The 24,096-nt window shown below is 42.0% G+C and overlaps 1 protein-coding gene across 1 annotated transcript; it reads left to right on the top strand.

The window, feature by feature from the left end:
- Nucleotides 1-3,160: 3,160 nt before the first annotated feature.
- On the top strand, nt 3,161-7,725 carry SPMIP10 (sperm microtubule inner protein 10; the record flags this gene model as incomplete). The annotated part of the gene is made up of 3 exons (XM_084881402.1): nt 3,161-3,249; nt 3,786-3,894; nt 7,516-7,725. The coding sequence occupies 3 exons, from the start codon at nt 3,161-3,163 to the stop codon at nt 7,723-7,725; spliced, it is 408 nt and encodes a 135-aa protein (XP_084737528.1).
- Nucleotides 7,726-24,096: the final 16,371 nt, after the last annotated feature.

Raw genomic sequence — 24,096 nt, forward strand, 5'->3', positions numbered from 1 at the left:
GAGCAATGTGAAATGTACCGAACGCCCCCAAACTGCACAACTAAAAATAGTTAAAATAGCAAATTTTATATTTTATATATTTTGCTACAAAAAAAGGTTTGAAAATGAAGACTAGGGAAAAAGCCACTCCTAGCTTTTCTTTTTTAAATACATTTTTATTGATTTCAGAGAGAGAGGGAGATAGAAATAATGATGAGAATCATCGATCAACTGCCTCCTGCATGCCCCCCACCCAAGACTGAGTCTGCAACCCATGCATGTGTCCGGGACCCTTCAGTCCACAGGCTGACGCTATCCACTGAGCCAATACAGCCAGGGCCACCCCTAACTTTTTAAAAAGCCCTCTTATATAATTTGTAAAACTACATTTAGAACTCTGTTGTCAGAAGTAAACGCTAATGATCTGCTTATCAACCAAGGGGTTGTGGAGCTCTCCTGGAGCTACGGAACCTACAGATGAAAATGCTCCTTTTCCTGCACTTAGATTTACTCAAAGGTTTGGGAGACAGCATTTTTACATTGGAACACCAATGTATTTTGTTATAAATTTTTACAAAGTTTTTATTTTTATTTTTAAAAAAGACATTTTATTGATAGAGAGGAAGGGAGAGGGAGAGAGAAACATCAATGTCAGAGTGAAAGATGGTTGGCTCCCTCCTGCATGCATGCCCCCACCTGGAGCCCAAAACCAGGGAATCAAACTGGTGACCTTTTTGTGCAGAGACGATGCCCAACCAACTGAGCCACACCAGCCAGGGCTTTTATGAAGTTTTTTTTTTTTTTTTTCAATCCTCAACCAAGGATATTTTTTCATTGCTTTTAGATAGGGTAGAAGAAAGGTGAAGGGGGAGAGAGAAAGAAAAACATTGATGTGAGAGAAGCACATCAACCGGTTACCTCCCAGAGGCGCCCTTACTGGGCTGGGGATGCAGCCTGCAACCGAGATATGTGCCCTTGACCAGGAACTGAACCCTCGGACCTTTAGTGTGCAGGCCGATGCTCTAACTACTGAGCAAGTCGGCCAGGGCTTTTATAAAGTTTTTAGATGGGAATTTTTTTAAATATATATTTTATTGATTTTTTACAGAGAGGAAGAGAGAGGGATAGAGAGTTAGGAACATCGATAAGAGAGAAACATCGACCAGCTGCCTCTTGCACACCCCCTACTGGGGATGTGCCTGCAACCAAGGTACATGCCCTTGACTGGAATCGAACCTGGGACCTTTCAGTCTGCAGGCCGATGCTCTATCCACTGAGCCAAACCGGTTTCGGCCTAGATGGGAATTTTTAATACAGGAAACATCCTGCTCCCTTATTGGGTATTCTTCAGACCACTCCCCTTCCTCCCTTGCTGAAGGTGTCACAGTGATAATGGAGAGAAAAAGCACAGTTGTGTTTTACAGTCAATAGAGTGCTAGAACATAAGTTTTGACAAAATGGTATTTAGTCAGACTAAATAAGAAGATAGCATTTTTATCTTAGATCAGTCAAAGTAAATCACACCAATGTCTAATAGTCTAAACGTGAGCTAAGATGTTCTAATGAAGCCTAGCTGTGGTGGCTCAGTGGTTGAGCGTGGACCTGTGAACCATGAGGTCACGGTTTGGTTCCCAGTTAGGGCACATGCCTGGGTTGCAGGCTCGATCTCTAGTAAGGGGTGTGCAGGAGGCAGCCGATTAATGATTCTCTCTCATCACTGATGTTTCTCCCTCTCTCTCCCTTCATTTCTGAAATCAATGAAAAAAATTTTTTAAGGTATTCTGCTGAGCATGCAGCTACATTTTATAGGAATTAAATGTAATCATGATCAGCTTTTGGTTTACAGAGAATATCATATATCAATTTTTCATATAAAAAGATCACTTCTACTCACTGTGCATTATGGTCAATTGATGTGATGAATATGGATGATGAAAATTTATCCAAAATATGGACACAACAGGATGCATGTGACAAACAATGTAGAGGAAATATTATGAAACATGTGTGTTTATATTAGTTTGAAAAAAAATGTAGACTGATAGATAAATTGTATGTTACTAACTTAGCCCTAGCTGGTCTTTTAACTACTCTGCAAAATATACTTAAAATACATTTTATAGTAATGGGGGCCTTCTAAATTTGTTGTTTTCTTGACATTTCAAATCAGTCAGAACTTGGTAAATAGGCCTGAAATTTTCTTGAGAACTTGTTTCTTTAGCCTTTTTAAGATATAAAACCACTTTTTAAGTACTAAATGTCATTAGTACTTTTTTCTGTGCCTTGGGTTTGAGATAATTTAGTTATCTTTTCTCTGTATATTGTAAGTTATATAATTTATTACTTTCTAGCTTTATTGACTGTAACATAGTAAGGCATTTGGGGTTATGTGCAAAAATTGAAGGAAACAGTGATTCAAACCAATATTTTGCTTTGGGAGGCATTTCCTAAGCATAAATTTATCTTCCTAATTATGTTTACTTAATTCAATTTTGTTTGCATCCCTTGAGAGTGTATTTATTTGGAGATAAAAGTAATCCAGATGTACATCTAACTATTAGGCAGCCCTGGCTGGTGTGGCTCAGTTGGTTGGATTATCATTCTGTGCACCGAAGGGTCAAAGGTTTGATTCCCAGGAGAGTGAGTATAGGAGGCAATTAATTGATGTTTTTCTCTCTCGACCCCTCCTCCTTTCTCTCTCTCTCAAGTCAATTAAAACATATCCTCAGGTGAAGGTTAAATATTAGGGAGAATCCAATCCATAGTTTTAGAATTTCCTTGGATACTCCATAAAATGAATAATTCAAATATAGATAAATGAGAGTTGACTGTATACTGCAGTAATAATTTTGTATTTTTCAGAAAAACAAATTTAAAATAAATTCACTTTACTTTTCCCCCTTTTTATTGTAATGACCAGTTTTTGCCATTTCATTGTTACTGGGGTCTATTTTTAGAATAACATTTTGTTCTCCAAGAAAAAAAAAAAAAAGGATTAAAAAACACACACCACACAACACAACCCACTGAAAATGGCTCTCAGGTCTGCACTTTTAATCCACTGGTAATGGGTTGCTAGGAAGTTAGCAGAACATTGTTACATCTGAGGCTGCAATGTCATCATAATTAGAGCAATGGTTTAGTGAGGTGCTAGATGAGAACTCCCATCACTACCAGCAGGATGGCTTCAGGAAAAGACACTTGTCCTGTCTTACCAAAACTGGTCAACAACTGTTCCGATGAGAATTCAGCTAAGCTTGCTGCTGAAAAGTAAGTACTTAAGGGTTTGGGAGTTTCGTTTTTTGTTTTTGTTTTTTTTTTCAGTCTGGGAATTACACAAATGACACAATGGTTTTGTACTCCCCCTGGCATCTCCATGGGAAGCTTTATGTTCCAGAGGAAAGCAATGAGTGTGCAGGGAAGGAAAGTCTGACCTGAATTAGTGACTGCTTTTTGTGACTGGCTAGAGATTCCTTCAGGCAATGGGTAGGCCTGAGGTGAGTCATGGTGCTGCTTCTCCCTGAAAATCGGGTTAAAATGAACATGGTGAGCAAACTGTAAAGGATGGCAGGCAGTGGGAGGTGCAGACACTGGCCCTGGCTCTTAATCTTGGTGATACTTAGGGATTTAATGGGTTGGTTATCTATCAGGTGAGCCTCAAACAATGGCACGGCTCTCTGTCCTGCATCTGCCTTTATCCAAGCACCATGGACCAGACACAACCGTCTCCTTGCCCCAGAGTGATGCCAAAATTACTGTTATTTAACTCACCAGACACCTTTTCTCCTCCCCTTCCTAATCTTCAGGTATTGTGAGATTCATTTGCCACGGTTTTCATTAAAGCAAGGGCTCATCCCAACACGTTATGTTATGCCTTGGAAAGAAAACATGAAATTCAGGAATGCAAATCTGAAGGTATTTTTCTATAAATATTCATAATTAAAAAAAAACACCTATGCTATCCTATATAATAAAAGGCTAATATGTAAATTGTCCCCATGGGTGGGAGTTCCACTGACTGGGAGTTAGATGTGCACTGACCACCAGGGGGCGGCACAGAACATGGTTGGCATTGGTAATGTGGTGCTGGCAGCAGGCTGCAGAGGAGGCGCTGCTGGCCCAGATGGGCCCCTACGAGAGTGGGACCACAGCAGAATGGTGGAGCAGGTGATGCCAGGCCAAGGTGAGTGCGAAGGAAGGCCCCAGCTGGTGGTAGCAGCAGACAGCTGGGGGAAGGGAGGCAGCTGGTAGAGACCCTACCCATTCACAAATTTTGTGCACTAGGCTTCTAGTTTAATATAATGAATACATATAATAATTATACAATAGCTATTTTAAAATTTATTTTGTATTTTTCCAGCTTTATTGAGAAATAATGAGCAAATATAATTGTATATACTTAAGTGTACAATGCAAGGTTTTGATATACACTATGAAATGATCATCAAGATAGTGTAATTAACATATCCATCACATCACATAGTTAACTCTTGTTTTTGTGAGAATGCTAAAGATATACTCTCAGCAAGTACACAATGCTATGTTATTCACCGTGGTCACCATGCTGAACATTAGATCCTCAAAACTTCTTCCTACTACTGAAAGTTTGTATCCTTTGACCTATATCTCCTCATTTCTAAGCTCCTCCCAGGCTCTGGCAAACACCATTTTATTCTCTGACAAAAACATTTGATGCACTCACCATAAACTTGTAAGCAAAAGTTCATATCAATATATTGTCCAATAACCATTTACAATCCTAAAAGTAAATACCCCAAAATATTTTAGAACCCTCCGTCTACCTTTTCCCCACACAATACTACTTGCAGTTGTTAAGCTCATCAGGAATAGGGCCTATTAATATTAAAGCTACAGTACAGAGCATGTATTTTTAAAGTTGTGCTGCATATTTAGGTTGAGAGCTAGTTTGGCTAGATTTACAGATAAGACTCGTTGCCCATTCCATGCTCCTATTCAGTCAGTAGTTTCAAAACATTTTCCAAATTCACACTGACTATTCACTCATGAAAAGGTAAGTTGTTTCTTTAAAGAAGAATAGAATATATTGTAATAATCAGACTACAAGAGGAGATTTCAAGTTAGGATTCCTAAGAAAGAAATGTAGATCACTAATTTGCAAATTTCTAATAGATAAGCAATTAATGTTTGTCCAGATAGAGATGACATTACAAAGAAAAAGGACTATTACAGTATGGCTCAATGGTTGAGCATCAACCCATGAACCAAGAGGTTACCGGTTTGATTCCCAGTCAGGGCACATGCCTGGGTTTTAGGCTCGATCCCTGGTATGGGGTGTGCAGGAGACAGCCTATTTATATTCCTCTCATAGATGTTCTCTCTCTATCCATCTCCCTTTCTCTCTCTCTCTCAAATCACTGCTTATCAAATCAGCCTGAGGACTGAAGGGTCCAAGGTTCAGTTCCGATCTAGGGCACATGCCCAGGTTGTGGGCTTGAGCCCCAGTAGGGAGTTTGCAGGGGGCAGCTGATCAATTATTCTCTCTCATCATTGATGTTCCTATCTCTCCCTCTCCCTTCCTATCTAAAATCAATAAAATATATTTTTTAAAAGATGAATTTAAAAAGTACTTGAAAAAAATGACTATTATGATATAAAAATATATCCTAAAAATATGGCTAAATTATTTTCTTATAAAATACACAAATACTCCCTAACTGGTTTGGCTCAGTGGATAGAGCGTCGGCCTGCAGACTGAAGGGTCCCAGGTTTGATTCTGGTCAAGGACATGTACCTGGGTTGCAGCCACATCCCCAGTGAGAGGTATGCAGGAGGCAGCTGATGATGTTTCTCTCTCATCAATGTTTCTAACTCTCTATACCTCTCCCTTCTTCTCTGTAAAAAATCAATAAAATATATATTAAAAGATACACAAATACAATGTAATAAATACAGCTACCATTTGCCCTGAAGTGATTATTATATAAGTATTTCATGTGATATTTTTATAAAAAAGATAAAAACTAAGGAAATAAAGACTCAAGTAACAGCTCTAGATGGTGTTCTTCATGGTTAGAGCATCAGCCCAGGCACCAAAGAGCTGAGGGTTCGATTGCCAGTCAAGCGGACAGACCTGGGTTGCAGGTTTGATCCCTAACCCCTGATGCATGTGAGAGGCAACCAATGGATGTGTCTCTCTCACATCAATGTTTCTCTCTCTCTCTCTCTCTCTCTCTCTCTCTCTCTCTCTCTCTCTCTCTCTCTCTCTCTCAAAATCCATGGAAAAAAATCCTCGGGTGAGGATTAACAACAACAAGAAGATTCAAACAGACTTCCATATCAAATTTATATGGTTATTAAGATTTTCTACAATCTTAATATTCATGTAATTTCGGTGCTTATCAAGTCACATTTTCAATGTTCTTAATAGCTTTAGCATGGTGACAATATTCGTACTTAGTTTTCATTTATTAGAATAGAAGTACAGGGTGTAATCTTTGAGTTGAAGTCAATAATAAAGAACTGTTTTGAGTGCATCAATGCATTTTTTATTCTTGGACTTATTATAACTCAACATAATTTCTTATAGCTATTTCACTTTTACAGTTTAGTTGACAAAGTTTCTAACAATTTTAAAATACAATTAGTGCCTGCTGTACAGAACATCCCACCTTAAAGAGTGAAAGTGAAAATCAAATAAGAATGAAATGAAGTTGCCCAAAACGGTTTTGCTCAGTGGATATAGAGCATCACCCTGGGGACTGAAAAGTCCCAGGTTTGATTCCTGTCAAGGGCACGTACCTTGGTTGTTGGCACATCCCCAGTGGGAGGCAGCTGATCAATGTTTCTCTCTCATCGATGTTTCTAACTCTCTATCCCTCTCCCTTCCTCTTTGTAAAAATTCAATAATATTTATATATATATTTTAAAAATGAAATGAAGTGAATGTGCATGGAGTGAATGCTAGCTGTGCTTTCCCTCACTCTCTTTACTCTCACCACTTTCCTGTGGGAGATGACATAACTAACCACGCAGAAATGAAAACACAGCATAGCAGAGATGGGGCTGCATCTCACGACCAGGCCAGAATGCTGTTCAGCAATATCGAAGAATCAGAAATGGATCTATACCTGACAATAACCTCACGTAGCTGTTATTTATCCAGCCACAGTGCAGCAACATGCTTTCTGTCTAATATATTTTGTAGTTGTCAAAAGTTTTTTTCATTCACATGTAACATTTCACTCAAAACTCAAAGAATCCTTTTATAATTTCTATTTTCTATTTGAGAAAACTGAGTCTCATAGGGGTAAATGACTTGTACAGGCCATGTGAATAGTGAAGTTTAAATTTGACCAGGGGCTCCAGGTTTCTCTCTTTAGCCTGCAGTGTGCACATCTTCCTGGCGCTCAGGACACCGGCGAGAGGGATGCTGCTCTGTCCACTAGACCTTCCTTCTCCACAGGGAGAGTGAGAAAAACTATTGAGCAGCTTCTATCTTAATCCCATAAAGTGATGTTTGGGGTCAAATACAGCAGTGTTGTCTTTTTCTCTTAGCATGCAGAAATGAGTGGGATCTACGCTGGCCCTCTGGAAGACTCTCTGTTTCTGAATCACAGTGAAAGGCTCTGCCATGGGGAGGACCGTGAAGCTGTCCGGAAGAAAGGCCCTCCCGAGATAAAAATTACAGATATGCCTCTGCATTCACCTCTCTCCAAATACCAGAGCACGGTGATTTCCCATGGCTTCAGGCGGAAGCTGATTTGATGAAGGAATAAATGTTTAAGTCCATCGTACATTTATAGTTCACCTACAGGTTCAGTTTAAAGGCTATAAGTCAACTGCATACTTTATCCTACCTAATAGAAGAGTAATATTCAAATTAACCATCACTCCACTCAAGCCACATCCATCAGCCACACCCACCAGCCAATCAGAGCGAGTATGCAAATTAATCCCAACTAAGATGGCTGCAGCCACAGAGAGCAGTTGAGAGACTTGGGGTCCCCCGGCAATGGAGGAAGCAAAGCTTTCCACCTGCTCTGGCCAGCTTAGGCCTCCTCCACTTAAGGATACAAAGTTCCAATTATAGAAGATACAAAAAACCAAACAGAAATGGCAGCAGCTGCAGTAAGCAGGGGCCTTGGCTCCGCACTAGGCTATAGAGTTTCAATTGTAGAAGGTAAATAAATTCCAGATACCAGGGACTCTGCTTGGGTTGCCAGGAGGTGTGGCTGGCCTGCAAACCACTATAGGCCCCTCGCCCAGGCCACCCCATACACCAAGGAAACCCCCTCCCTGATCTAGGACATCCTTCAGGGCAAACTAGCTGGCCCCCACCCATAGATTAGGCTTCTATCCTATCTAATAAAAGAGTAATATGCAGATTGACCATCACTCCAAAACACAAGATGGCTACCCCCATGTGGTCAAAGATTCTGCCCCTATGTGGACACAAGATGGCCACCACAAGATGGACAGCAGGGAGGGAAGTTGGGAGGCACCAGGCCTGCAAGGAAGGGCAGTTTGAGGAGATCAACCCTGTAGGGGAGGCAGTTAGGGGTGGCCAGGCTGGCAGAGGAGGGAAGTCGGGGGCAAACAAGCTGGCAGGGGAGCAGTTAGACATCAATCAGGCTGGCATGGGAGTGATTAGGGGGTGATCAGGCTGGCAGGCAGCAGCGGTTAGGGGCAATCAGGAAGGCAGGCAGGCGAGCAGTTGGGAGCCAGCAGTCCTGGATTGTGAGAGGGATGTCTGACTGCCCAAGAGGATCGGGTCTAAACGGGCAGTTAAGGAGTCCCAGATTGGAGAGGGTGCAGCCTGGTCTGAGGGACACCCCTCCACCCCGTGCACAAATTTTGTGCACCAGGCCTCTATTACACTATAAAAGCTTCAGATGGAAATAGGCTCAGAACATCTGAGATCAAGTGGGGGAGCAAGGAAAACGGTTTTGTTGAAATTCATACCAAATAGCTAAGAAATGAGACAGGCCAGTAAGCCAGGACAATTGAAATAGGTAAACTGGAACAGATGGCTGAACAAACCGGCAGAAAAATTTACAGTAGTTATACCAGGTGACCTCCCTAGAGATAACATCTAGGCCTCAGTTGTAGTTCAGCTCCGGGCCCAGAAAAGCAGCAAAACTGGGTGGGCCTTCCATGCCAGGACCAGCCTCTTGCCCTGGAGCTGATCAATCAGTGGAGACCACAACCCTGAAAGAGCACATCTGGAAAACTGATGAATATTCTGCTAAAACCTTCCCCTGAGAACTCCCCTAAAATTCCTGAGAGAGAGAGAAAGAGAGAGCGCCAGTGAGAGTTCAAGACAAAGTACCCAGGGGGTTCTCTCCTTCTAGGGAGCATGCCTGCACCATCCTCTTCACTTCCTCCTCCCCTTTCCCCTTCGCCCTCTTCTTTCCCTATAGGTGTGTATCTCCTAAATGCCAAGAGACCCCACAACACTTGCAACCAGGGGAGCAATAGGCAGCAGCAGCAGCAGCTTGTCCCAGGCTAACCCCTTGAACCTGTCTCCAAAGCCCCCTTTTTCTGACTCAGTGAGCTAAGGCAGCCCACCTGGACTCTCTGTTGTTGCTTCATTGTTTCACTGTCCCCAGCATTAGTAAGCGTGCCCTCACGATCACTTGGACTCATATTGTGAAATTTTTCTTGCACAAAGTCAAGAACCCACACACTACCAGCTGGCTCTAGGCAGACCTGGTCAGGGTCAGGCCCCCTGTCCGGGAACAAATAAAGCAGACTGACCCAATCGTACCATCTAACATCAGCATGCTCCTCTACCTCTCTCTCTTCCTCACTCCATCTTTATTATTCATCCCCTCCAATACTCAAAGTCAAGGGAACCAGACTGAAATAGAGCTGCAGGATGCAGAATGATTTTAGCTACTTTTCTGACTGCCCCAAAATGCTTCTTTTTGCCCTCTCTCTCCCCAAAGGCTCTGGACACTGGCAACTAATCAACATGGTAATTAGAAGTGTTTGGCAGACACCTCTATGATACATCATACAATTTTGGTGGAGAGGTACCTTCTGTATTGATTAAGTGTAACCAAATCTCAATTTCTTATAGTAAATTGGTTCACATACTATAACAACATAAAAATGACCATATACAAAACAGTGTATCCCTGTGGAAGACAGTACTTGTTTCTCAATTAATTAAACACAAGGTAGTTAAACATTATCTTATGACTCAGCAATTCCACTCCTAGATATATGCCAAAGTAATTGAAAGCAAGTATGTTAACATATTTGCACACCAATGTTTGTTCATGCCAGCCCATGCATAAATAGCCAAAAGGTGGAAACAATTCAAATGCCCATCAACTGATGAATAAATAAATAAATGCAGTATATGCTTGCAATGGAATATTCAGAAATAAGATGTCTGATACATGTTACAACATGGAGGAGCTTCATGCTGAGTGAATGAGCCAGACACAAAAGGACAAATGAGCTGGAGCCGGTTTGGCTCAGTGGTAGAGCGTCGGTCTGCGGGGACTGAAAGGTCCTGGGTTCGATTCCGGTCAAGGGCATGTACCTTGGTTGCGGGCACATCCCCAGTAGGGGGTGTGCAAGAGACAGCTGGTCGATGTTACTCTCTCATCGACATTTCTATCTCTCTCTCTCCCTCTCTGTAAAAAATCAATAAAACATATTAAAAAAATAAAATAAAATAAATAAAAAAACAAATCTTTAAAAAAAAAAAAAAAAGGACAAATGTGTGACTTAGCTTATATGAGAGACCTAGAGTAGTCAAATTCCTAGAGGAAGAATGTAGACTAGTAGTTGCCACGAGCTGCAGGAGAGGGGGAAACGTAGTTATTGTTTCATGGGTACATAGTTGCAGTTTGACATGTTCTAGAGATAGATGGTTGGTAAGTCACACATGGTTAAAATAATGAATTTTATTGCATGTATATTTTGCCACAATTTACCCCTCCCCCCCCAAAAAAAAATGCCTTACGGGGTCTAAGCTATGTTTCATCCACTCAAATGTTCATATCTAACAACACTAGGAAACTATTATAGAAAAGATATGGATGTCCACTGAACATCAACTTAAAGCTCAATAACTAAAATGTAAACAAAGTAAAAATTATACATACAGAATGTTAAAAAATGATGAAAGAAAACTATACTTTAACACTTCATTAAGTACACAGTTTCCGTTTGGAGAATTGTAACATGAGATGAAAGGCAAGGAACTTGTATAGGATAAAGAATATGAAACAACAAAGTACTTACTGAGCCCTGAGATGGCTAGCCTTTGGGGGCTTAACTGGATGGACTGCGTTTCTGTCACCTCAAGCATTTACAGGGCCATGAAAGTTATAGAAGTTTTGGTCTGCCATTTTCAGCCATCTAGAAAATCTAGATGCTAAGCAGTTTGCAGCCATTTACTAAATCTCATTTTCCCTAAATCAGGGACACTTAAGAGCAAATGGCTTATACTTCTCATCCCCAAGCAGAAGGTAAGTAGCTTAAATAACCCTACTTAAGAGATAGATAGCAGAAATCCAATTAAAGCCATTTGAGACTAAATTTCCTCACAAGAGAGCAGAATGTTGTGCTGCATTTTAACCAGGTGCATCAGTCCCAGTGACTATGAAATCGTTGGGATTTCCAAGGTAAAAATGCCAATGGATATATTTTCTATATATGCATATCCTATCTAATAAAGAGGAAATACGCTAATTGATCCTCACACTGTTGCAAAGATGGCTTCGCCCACAGTCAATAAGGAGGGAATATGCTAATTGACTGCTGCGCCCTCAAAGATGGCGGCACCCACAGCCACAAGTGGCACCCAGTCCTCTCAGCCCAGCCAGAAGGTATACAGCAAGCCTGGGCCTGCCCCCAGGTGGGCCTGGCCACTCCATACACCTGCCTCTGGAGTCCCCATCGCCTCAGCCCCCCAGCTGCCCAGGACTGGCCCAAGGTGCAGGCAAGCCTTGGATGTCAGCTTCCCAGCTGCCTTGGGCCACCTGAAGCTCAGGTAACCAGGGCTGGCCGAGGCTTGTGCTTTACCAGCAATGGAAGCAGCAGAAGTGTGAAGGGAGCATCACGTTCCCCTGATCATCAAGTCACCTCCTGCCCTGAGGGATCCTGGACTGTGAGAGGGGACTGGTCGGGTTGAGGGCCCCCTCTCCCCCTATTGCATGAATTTTCATGCACCAGGCCTCTAGTATGATCATACTTGACCATTGCTAATTAGCTTCCTGGTAGGCTGACGGTCCAGTGAGAGCAGATATATGGGTGAACCTCATACAGAGGAGTCGGCAGAAAAAGTGAACCATGGCTGGAATGCACATTAATCAGGCCCTGGCAACTTGGGTAAAGTATTAATTTAAATTTCTCTGGCTTGTATGTGATTTACCCTTAGAAGCCTGCTATCAGAAAAAAGCTTTTTCTTCGTTTAAAAATGAAAAGGTCAGCCGAGACCGGTTTGGCTCAGTGGATAGAGCGTCGGCCTGCGAACTGTAAAGGTCCCGGGTTCAATTCCGGTCAAGGGCATGTACCTTGGTTGCGGGCACATCCCCAGTAGGGGATGTGCAAGAGGCAGCTGATTGATGTCTCTCACTCATTGATGTTTCTAACTCTCTCTCTCTTCCTCTCTGTAAATAAACAATAAAATATATATTTTTAAAAAAAATAAAATGAAAAGGTCAGAATTTACTCAGTTTTATAGATGAAAAAGAATGTAAACAATGCTAGAAGTCAATGCATCAAAATACATACAACTTTATTTCTGGACAGTAGTTATGAATGATTCCTATTTATGTCCTTGCACCTTTATGAACTGTCTACTTGTTTCATCATTAGAAAAGAAGGGACGCCTTTGCCCTTGTACATGCTGCCCCCTGCGTGTGGAGCGCACTCTCCTCTCCGCCCTTCTTGTCAGAGCTCAGAGCCAATGCAGATGCCAGCCCTTCTGGTAGACTTCTCTCATATCCTAGTTTCTCCTTCACCAGTTCCCTCCACCCTAACTTTTTCCAAGTTAGTTTTCTGCCTACACTTCTGCTTCTTGACCAGAAGAGGTCTCTGTTGTATTGCTCAAGGAGAAAAAAACAAACCTTTTTTTTTTTTTTTTTTTTTTTTTTTTTTTTTTTTGGTAAAATGTTTCTTCGTCTGCTCTTTGAAATCAATGAATTTTTTTTTTAAATCTTCATTTTATTAACTACTACATTACAAATTATTAAATTTTATGTTAATCGTGGAAAAAAATGTAAGGGATTCATAATCTTCCTTAATTCCCATAACAACCTGTAGGAAAGGAATATTCTATATTTCTAATTCCATTTATTTATTAGGGGGGGCATGCAGCTTTAAGCCATTGGGTGGCCTAAGGACATAATTTATTTTTTTTTTAAATATATATTTTATTGATTTTTTACAGAGAGGAAGGGAGAGGGAGAGAGAGTCAGAAATGTCGATGAGAGAGAATCATTGATCAGCTGCCTCCTGCACATCCCTCCCCACCCCTCTCCCAGGGATGTGCCCGCAACCAATGTACATGCCCTTGATCGGAATCGAATCTGGAACCTTTCAGTCCTCAGACTGACACTCCATCCACTGAGCCAAACCGGTCTCAGCTAAGGACATAATTTCAAAAATAATAAATTCATTTTGATAAAACTGTCCATGTTTATGCAACATTATTTTCTGAATGAATTATTGCTGAGGAATAGTTTATCTTCCAGGAAAGTAACCTTAGAAGAACGTGTGGTTGCCCATGATATAACTTTGCCTCTAGTATTCCAGAAGTTAATATTATATCAACATTTTCATTATAAAGATATAAGTTCATTGTAAATGATTTATCTGGATTTACAGTGAACTGTGGACTTAGCCAAAGGGGAAGAGAGGGCCATTTTTTTTTACACTGGAGAAAATTTTAACTCTTTGTTTGTTGCTGTTAATCCTCATCAAAGGATATTTTTTTCCATTAGTTTTTTAGAGAGAAAGGAAGGGAGGGAGGGGGAGAGACAGAGATAGAGAAAGATTGATATGAGTGATACACATCCATTAGTTGCCCCTTACATGCCGAGGGAAGACACTCTATCCACTGAGCCAAACTGGAGAGGGCTATAGTATCTTTAAATTTTTTTTAAATTATTTTTTTTAGTTTTAAAGAGAGAGGAATGGAGAGGGAAAGAGAGAAACATAGATATGAGAACGAAACATCAATTGGCTGCCTCCTGCATGCCCCTCACAGGGGATGGAGTCCATGACCCAGCATGTGCCCTGACTGGAATAGAATTGGAAACTTCCCAGTGAATGGGACGACGCCCAACCAATTGAGCCACACGGGCCAGGGTTGGGCTTACTAGTATATAGGTAATATCTTAATAAGAGAACAATAATTGTGTAGAGAATTGACAAGACAAATGAAAGAACTTTTTGCTTCTAGATGTTGCAAATTGTAGGAAGGCAAATATATGGCAAAAGTAATGGTAGATACAGGCTAGGTTAAGCAAGGTTTATTTTACAGATTTCCCTGGGCAGGAAAGGGTCTGTCTGTGTTGTCTCTGGTGATTAATTCCTGTCCCCCTGGTAGAGAGGGGAGATGGGGACATCTTTACATATTTATATTGTGCTCTTAGGCAAGTAGTGGGAAGGCAGAGAGGTTTTCTTCTATCTACTTCTCAATTGCCTTCAGCTCAAAATAATCTTTATGCCAAAGTGATATATTTTGTGGGGGGCATATTTTGTTATCCTTCACTGGCAATTCAATTTAAAAAATGGACAAAAGACAAACAAAAGAGAGCCTCTCTGTTCTCTGGCAGCATGAGGAAAAAGTATGCCTCTTTATTCTCTCTATGGACTTCTTGTCATCTGTGGGCACATCTTGGGCAAATCTCTCTTACTCAGTCAATCTCCCTCTCCCTCTCCCTCTCCCTCTCCCTCTCCCTCTCCCTCTCCCTCTCCCTCTCCCTCTCCCTCTCTCTCTCTCTCTCTCTCACACACACACACACACACACACACACACACACACACACACACACGGTATCCAAAGGGCAGATAATCATCCTCAGAGATGAAGCATTTTATTAATTAATTTTTTTCTAAGCAGTTTAAATCCAAAATAAAGGAGACAAACATTTTTTTAAAAGGCAAAAATAACTTCATAAATGATTCTTGCCTACAACAAAGTAATTTAGGCTCTTCAGATCTTTGCACCACCAAGAAAATTCTTAAATACTTTTCTTAACAAAACGATACAAAAAAAAGCCATCTACAACTAGTTTCTCCCATTAACAGCATACAGAATTAACGGGATTGAAATCACGGTTTTTTCCCCTAAAGATAATTAGAATGAGAAAAGCTTATTATCCTCTGTTCAATAGAACTCCATGTGGAATCACTGGGATTTTAAAAATCTCTCTCTCTCCTCTCCTCTCTCTCTCTCTCTCTCTCTCTCTCTCTCTCTCTCTCACACACACACACACACATATTTTCTTTTCTTTCAATGCTTTTATATTTTGACACAATTTAAGACTCTCAAGAAATTGTAAAAATAGTAGAGTGTGTTCCCATATACTCTTTACCTACCTTTCCCAATGATAACAGCTTAAACAATCATAGCAAATTGTCCCAGGAAAATGTTTTTGGCAAAACACTATTAATTCAGGAACAGAAGTATAAAATTTATTTGGATTTCATCACTTTTTACATGAACTCTTATTTTTGTCTTTGGTGTATAGTTCTATGACATTTTTTCACCAGTGTAGATTCAACAACCATCATCACCATCAGCAGGCGAATATTCCATTACCAAAAAGAAACCCAGTTGTATTACCCCTTGATAATCACACTTTTCTTATGGATCTACTACCATTGATCTGTTTCCCATCACTGTAATTTTGTCATTTAACAAATGTTATATTAAACAAAATCACAAACTAATACCCTTTGAGACTGGCTTTTCTCACAAACTGCAATGCCATTGCAATGCATCCAGTTTGTTGCATGTCTCATTAGTTCATTCCTTTTTATGGCTGAATAATATTTATTGTATGGATGTACCACAATTTGATTATCTATTCACCAACAGAAGGGCATTTGGCTTGTGTCTTGGAAGGTTTCCAGGTTCAATAACTCACTAGCAGGACTCACAAGACTAAGTATATACAGGGTGGGGCAAAAGTAAGCTTATTCTTGTATTATTATTATTTATTAACTAGAGGGGTGGGGGGGGAGGGTTTCCTTCAGCCCAGCCTGCACCCTCTCAAATCCAGAATCCCTCCAGGGATGTTAAACTGCCCATTTAGACATGATCCTGGTGGGATCGGGCCTAAACGGGCAGTCGGACATCCTTCTCACAATCCAGGACTGCTGGCTCCCAACTGCTCACTTGCCTGCCTTCCTGATTCCCCCTAACTGCTTCTGCCTGCCAGACTGATCACCCCCTAATCACTCCCATGCCAGCCTGATTGATGTCTAACTGCTCCCCTGCCAGCCTATTTGCCCCCAACTTCCCTTCTCTGCCGACCCTGTCATCCCTAACTGCCTCCCTTGCAGGGTTGATTACCTCCAACTGCCCTCCCTTGCAGGCCTGGTGCCTCCCAACTTCCCTCCCTGCTGGCCATCTTGTGGTGGCCATCTTGTGTCCACATGGGTGCAGCTATCTTGATCTTGTGTATTGGAGTGATCATCAATCTGCATAATACTCTTTTATTAGATAGGATAGAGGCCTGGTGCATGGGTGGGGGCCAGTTAGTTTTTCCTGAAGGATGTCCTAGATCAGGGAGGGGGTTCCCTTGAGGCGTGGGGCAGGTTGGGTGAGGGGCCTGTGGTGGTTTGTAGGCTGGCCATGCTCCCTGGTGACCCAAGCCGAGGCCCTGATATCTGGAATTTATTTACCTTCTACAATTGAAAACTTTGTAGCCTAGAGTAGAGGCAAACCTACTGCTCAATCCATGGCTGCAGCCATTTCTGTTTGGATTTGTTTACCTTCTATAATTGAAACTTTGTAGCCTTGAGTGGAGGCTTAGGCCAGCAAGGGCAGACAGAAAGCTTGCTTTCTCCGTTGCCTGGGAAACCAAAGTCTCCCTCCTGCTCTCTGTGGCCGCAGACATCTTGTGGAGTTTATCTGCATACTCACTCTAATTGGCTGGTGGCATGGCTGGTGGGTGTAGCAGAGTGATGGTTAATTTGCATATTACTCTTTTATTAAATAGGATTATTATATTATTTTCCATATGAACAATTGTAGATCTAATTTTGCCCTGCTCTGTAGTCATACTCATGGCTATGATTTATTACAACAAAATGATGATACAGGGCTAAGTCAATAAAGGTGAAGTTCAGGGGATAGCTGGCACAAGTTTCCAAGAGTCCTTTCTCCGTGGAGTTAACAGGACATGCTTGACTCACTCAGCAACAAGTTGTGACTATTCTGTTCTATCTTTGATCTGTGATTATTCTGTTTTAGGAAACTTGTTCATCCTTTTGTCTTTGTGGCAGTTAAGAGGATTATTTACAAGGATAGCAAGGTCCATTGCCATCCTGGTATTGGAAGACAATGGGCATAGTTGCATTATAGTTTTCTCAAGCAATTGCATGTACATGTTATCCTAGGTCTGTGGTTGGCAAACTCTCAAGCCACATGTGACTCTTTGGCCCCTTGAGTGTGGCTCTTCCACAAAATACTATGGCCAGGGTGAGTCTATTTTGAAGATGTGGCATTAGAAGAAGTTTAAGTTTAAAAAATTTGGCTCTCAAAAGAAATTTCAATCATTGTACTGTTGATATTTGGGTTGGTTGACTAATGAGTTTGCTGGCCACTGTCCTAGGTGATTACTAGGTAACCAGTCCTTGATTGATGCTACCTTTCAGAAGAGAGATAAGCTTGAGAGAATCAAAGGAGTCAGACAAATTCCAAGAGGAATTGGATAATGGTTAAGATGTGAGCATAAACCCTAACTGGTTTAGCTCAGTGGATAGAGGATCAGCCTGCAGAATGAAGGGTCTCGGGTTTGATTCCAGTCAAGGGCACATGCTGGGGTTGCGGGCCTGATCCCCACTAGAGAGCTTGCAAGAGGCAGCCGATCAATAATTCTCTCTCATCATTGATGTTTCTATCTCTCTTTCCCTCTCCCTTCCTCTCTAAAATCAATTTTAAAATATATATTTTAAGATGTGAGCAGATGAGAACTGGGGAGGGAAGCATAAAGAGAGGCAATGAGGAAGGAAAAAACCCACTGTGTTTACAGGATGGCTTGAATACCTGGGGCAGAACAGAAGTTTTCTGTTGGGAAATAAAGGAAGGTAATCTCAGGAAAAAGGGATCCAGTTTATAGAGAACCTTAAATCACCATACAAGGGATTGAAATAGATTATTACTAAGGAGGGTTGTTAATGATCAAAATAGTTTTGAGAAAATTCATCTGGCAACAGACCAAAGGATGGACTAGAAATTAAGATAGGCACACTAGTTTGGAATTAAATCCAGATGAGAAGCCCCAGGTTAGAATCATAACTATGTGAATGGAGAATAGAGGGCTCATATATTGGTGTGAATGAGGTCCACAGACAGGATTGAGCCCACGGAGATGGGATTGACGTATATCAGGAAAGAGTTCAGTTGCATCTGGTAGTTACTTTTATAAATGAGGTCAGTAGGGCACATTAGAGAAAACCATTTTAACCTTCAAGAAAAGTTATGTAATTTCCTACTAGAAGATAATACAAAGGGAGGGGAGGAATCAATGTGTAGTGAAGGAAGTTGCAAGAGGTGCAGTACTTTTCTTAAAAAATATATATTTTATTGATTTTTTACAGTGAGGAAGAGATAGGGATAGAGAGTTAGAAACATCAATGAGAGAGAGACACCGATCAGCTGCCTCTTGCACACCCCCTACTGGGGATGTGCCTGCAACCAGGGTACATGCCCTTGGCTGGAATTGAACCCGGGACCCTTCAATCCTCAGGCCGATGCTCTATCCACTGAGCCAAACCAGTTCCGGCCAGTGCTTCTTTTTTTAGTGTGTATGTGTGATGAAGTCTTTTAAGAAAGCCATTTAGTGTAACTAATCAGTTTTTCTTTCCAAGATGGTTCATTAAGTATAGCCTAATGAGGAGGAATAGATAAGGCACCCAAGGTCAAGCTTGGACCTGCTTTGCTACCTTATAAAAATTCATGAAAGTAGTGATATCTCAGATCTGTTATTTTCCTAAGATCTGATACATTCAGAATGAGCTATGAGCTGATGTGTGGGTGTAGGTTTTTAATGAAAGCAGGAATAGCATTTCTAATCACGTCACTAACTCAGATTTTCTCACTGCAAATCAAATTAACATTATAGTCTCATTTCTCCAGTTATTAAAAGGAAGCAGTCCCCAGAGAGTGTTATTTACTTACTTAGAAAACAAGTAACTTTATCAACTTTGAAGATAAGAAGTGCCATAAGGAGGCCATAGGGTAAAAGCTGGCCATTGCCTAGGCTCTGCTGCATGGTCACATCCTTACACTAGTCTTTGTTCTGTCCTTCTAATACCCAGGAGTCCCCATCTCATAACTCCCAGAATCCTTTTCCTGGGAGTTTCACACAGCTGCCTCCCTCTTGTAAAGGGGTTCTATGGAAAGTAACCTCACAGGATGATGTGATCATAAATTCTTGTCTGGGCAGGTCATGGTGGGTGGTCACACTCCAGGCATATACTTTTTTAATTAAAAGATTATCTTTGCCTTAAGCAAGCCCTGTTCATTGTTTCTGTGCATCTAGGTTATCACCCTTTTGAAAAGCCCCCATTCAGACCTCTCCTGATATCATCATCAAGGAAGCTCATATACGTAATCCAGGCCCCTGGAGACCACTCTCAAGTTTAACTGGCTTGTAATCCAATCCCAGAATTGATTTTTCACACCTTGATGCAATCTTTCTTATGTTCCTTTCTTAATCTCAAATACATAAAGAAATTGCAGACTGTTATCCTCAGAAGCATAATCTCAGTCTGTTGAGATCTTAATTCTAAACGTATCCTCTCTTTGGCTCAAATAAACATTTAAAAAATTTTTAAATTAATTTCAGAGAAGAAAGGAGAGGGAGAGAGAGATAGGAACATTAATGATGAGAGAGAATCACTGATTGGCTGCCTCCTGCATGCCTCACACTGGGGATGGAGCTGAAAACTAGGCATGTGCCCTGACAGGGAATTAAACTATGACCTCCTGGGCTCAGCCACTGAGCCACACAGACTGGCTCAGATAAATTTTTATTAAAATTATCTATCAGTTTGGATGTTTTTTTATGTCGACATTCTTGTTATTAAGTTTTTTTAATTGAATACCATCTCAGGCTGTGTATTCATCTTCTAAATGCTGTTGGTGTTGGCTGTCCATGGCTCAGGCCTTTGTTCTTTTATGGAGGATTGCCCTTGGCTGACCAGTCCTGGGGATAAAAGCTGAAGTTCTGTCCTCCACCCAGGGGAGGGCCATGGACAAAGACTAAGTGAAGAGGCACATGGAGGCCTCCTAGTTTTGGGGTGGGACACCCTCCATGTATCCATTCACGACTCGGTACTTCCCAACTACATCCTTGCTGTCTCCTACTTTTTTCACTACCTAATAGGTTTCTCCTTAAGACCACTTACGCAGGACTTTCACTTCAGACTCCGCTCATAGGGAGCATCATCTAAAACAACTGGTGACAAAAATGGTCCTCGGAAGCCGACTAGATCTGGATTTTGGCATTGAGAAATTCATCCACTAGATGGCAATGAGAACCCTGTCATTGGTGGTTGGTAAAACAGCTTTAGTCCTGGACTTGCTGTATTGGTGCAGTTGCTAAGATTTCCACCTGTAGTGAACTGGGACAAAACATGGGCAGAAGAGACTGCATTAAATTGCTCAGGGGCTCTGACAGGTAACCTGTATGAGGAAGCTGAGGACACAGGACCACTGGGGCTATATGGCCCAAAGGTTCTAGGTTACTAGCTGTATCTGCGGTAAAGATGCTTGTAAGCCAAGTCACTATGTTGTATGCCTGAAAATTATATAATATTGTATGTCAACTACACTTTCATTAAATAGAGGTTTACATTCCAGAATTAAAAATTGGGGGGGAAAAAAAGATACTGAGTAAAACACTTGGGAAGCCCAAATATGAGAATTGCAGGGCTACTCCTAGGGTTCTTGGGCAAGCTCATGCATCCTGCATTAAAGAACTATATACTTGGAAAAACAGCTTCTGGCACACTATGTGACCTGGAAGAGATGATCTGACTGTGAGACATCAAATAATTATACAACCAGAGCTGCCCACCATAAGGGAATATGCTAATTGACTGTCATGTCATCAAAGATGACAGCGCCCACAGCCACAAGGTGGTGGTGCCCAGTCTACTCTGCCCCGCTGGAGCGGCAGGGGTGCTGCTCTATGCACCTACCTCTGGAGTCCCCCAATCCCCTCAGCTCCCCAGCCCCCAGGGCCAGCCCGAGACACAGGCAAGCCTCGTATGGCAGCTGCCAACCACCCAGGGCAGGCCTAAGGTGTAGGTAAGCTGCCAATGGTGGCTGCCCAGCTGCCCAGGGTCATCTTAGGCTCAGCTAACCAGGGCGGCCAAGGCTTGCGCTGCCAGCAGTGGCAGCAGTAAAGGTGTGATGGAAGTGTCTCCGTCCCCTGATATTCGGGTCGCCTCCCACCCCTGAGGGCTCCCGGACTGTGAGAGGGGGTAGCCTGGGCTGAGGCTCCCCCACTCCAGTGCATGAATTTTTATGCAAAGGACCTCTAGTCTATATATATAAAAGCCTAAGTGATTGGTTGACCAAATGACCAAACGACCAGTTGACCAATCGCTATGATGTGCACTGACCACCAGGGGACAGATTCTCAATGCAGGAGCTGCCCCCTGGTGGTCAGTGCGCTCCCACAGTGGGAGAGCTGCTCAGCTGACAGACGGGCACTAGATGCAAGTGCAGCTGCGGCAGCACGAGCTTCTCTTGCCTTGGCAGCAGATGCTACTGAGTAGCAGTGGCAGCAGGTACAGTGTGGTTGGGATGAATGGAAGTGGCATGTTGCCTGGCCTGGGCTCAGGATCCTCCCCAGCTGCCTGCCACTTTGTGCACTACTACAGTACATCCCTTGGGGGATGTCAGACTGCCAGTTTCAGCCCAATCCTGGTGAGATCCCTCAGCCTGGCCTGTGGGGATTGGGCTGAAATCGGCAGTTGGATGTCCCAGGAAGGGTCCCAGATTGCGAGAGGGTGCAGGCCAGGCTGAGGTACCCCACTGGTGCATGAATCTGTGCACTGGGCCTCTAATTCCATCATAAGATGAAAACAGTTCTGAAACTCAGTCCAGCAGGTCCCAAAAGAATAAGTAAGCTGTAGAAAAGAAGTAGTTTACGCCGAAACCGGTTTGGCTCAGTGGTAGAGCGTCGGTCTGCGGACTGAAAGGTCCCAGGTTCGATTCCGGTCAAGGGCATGTACATTGGTTGCGGGCACAGCCCCGGTAGAGGGTGTGCAAGAGGTAGCTGGTCAATGTTTCTCTCTCATCATCGACGTTTCTAGCTCTCTATCTCTCTCTCTCATCTCTGTAAAAAAATCAATAAAATATATTTTAAAAAAGAAAAAAGAAAAGAAGTAGTTTAAGATGACAGATCTCTCGCTACTCTGACATAAACACTTTTCCTTCAGCTCATATCTAGAGCTTCTTAAAATTTCCCTAGGACCAATGGACAGAGGAGGCATGCTAATATGATTGAGAATAGACTGCTATTGCACTGCAGCCTACTTGGGCTAAAAGATGGTGTAGAAGTGAATCTCCACATGGGTAGAGCTTCAGAGGATGCTGCTGGTTATTTATTTTGTGTGGGGAGAAAATGCCCTCCTACTCCCCACCCCCAAAAAAGATCAGATACAAGTTTATGGGCAGTCTGGCCTGGAGGAGAAGCATGTGAGCAGAGGGTCAATGGGAGTGGGAAAGAAGCACTGGTTAATGTCCACCAGAGAATATCTACTGCAGATGAGGGACTAACCACCCAAGGGGCAGGAAGAGTCACCCAGCAGATGCCAGCTAGCTTCTGTCCTCAGCCATAGCAGCCCTAGCACATGGATGCCTGCTTGAGTACTGGAAATATTAAGGGAAACACTTTATAAAGCTTACAATTGTCTAACCACTATACTATACACCTGAAGCTAATGTAAGATAATACTGAATGAAGCTATAATTGAAAAATAAAGTTTACATTAAAATAAAAGGAAAAAAAAAAACCTTCTCTACTTGTTCTTTCCCTGTCCTCCTCCTGCATGTAGAAGACACGGAAACCTTAGGAGGGGAGGCCACCAGCTAACAGGAGCTGGGGTCCCTGAGTCGCCCTGTGGAAGAGTTCCATCATCAGGGACACCTGTATTGTTAAATGTGTGAGAAATAAACTTTTATTGGGTTTAGTCACTAAAGTTTGGGGGTTGTTTTGTCCCAGCAGCTGGCATTATTCTTATATACTCTCTCTACCTATGAACTTAATGAGATTTCTGATGCACTAGAAAATTGAACCAAATGCTTTCCAAGGTTCTTTCTGATACAGATTCTCTGGTATGTTTCCTCTAAAAATGCTTGAATTGTTAATGTTATTGTATGAAAGGTTATACTGTTAAATAATAGCACTTAATTGGCACATAGTAACATGGCAGAGTTCAAAACCATCAGATGCAGAGAACTGGATTCTGGCTCTGGCTCCTTTACCTGTTATGGAGTCTGGTAAAATACAACCTTTCTCTTAGCCTCAGTTTCACCAACTGTAAAATGGGAATAAAGACAATGTGAGGGAAGACACTATGATCTTGGAGGTCCTTTCTAGCTCTTGTATTTAGTGATTCTCTATATTGTATAAAAATCAAATCTTTCAGCAATAGCTCTTTATAGACTGGGAGGGCTGTAGCACAGAACTTTAGTGCATTAAATATTGCACTAAACTTAACCTATAATAAACCCTTTAATCACAGAGTATCTTTTATGACTGGGCTTCAAAATTTGGAGATGAGTCAAAGACACTAGGCTCTTTGCTTTCAGGTCTAAATATAGCCAAGTTGTGTCAAACAGCTCAACTACTCCATTCAGTTAAGACAGTAATTGGTGGTGATTTGTTTCAGAGGAGTGGGAAGTGGGGCCAAGTGAGT

Source organism: Pipistrellus hanaki, assembly GCF_964339955.1.
Source record: "Pipistrellus hanaki genome assembly, chromosome: 4".
In the NCBI taxonomy this organism is placed as follows: Eukaryota; Metazoa; Chordata; class Mammalia; order Chiroptera; family Vespertilionidae; genus Pipistrellus; species Pipistrellus hanaki.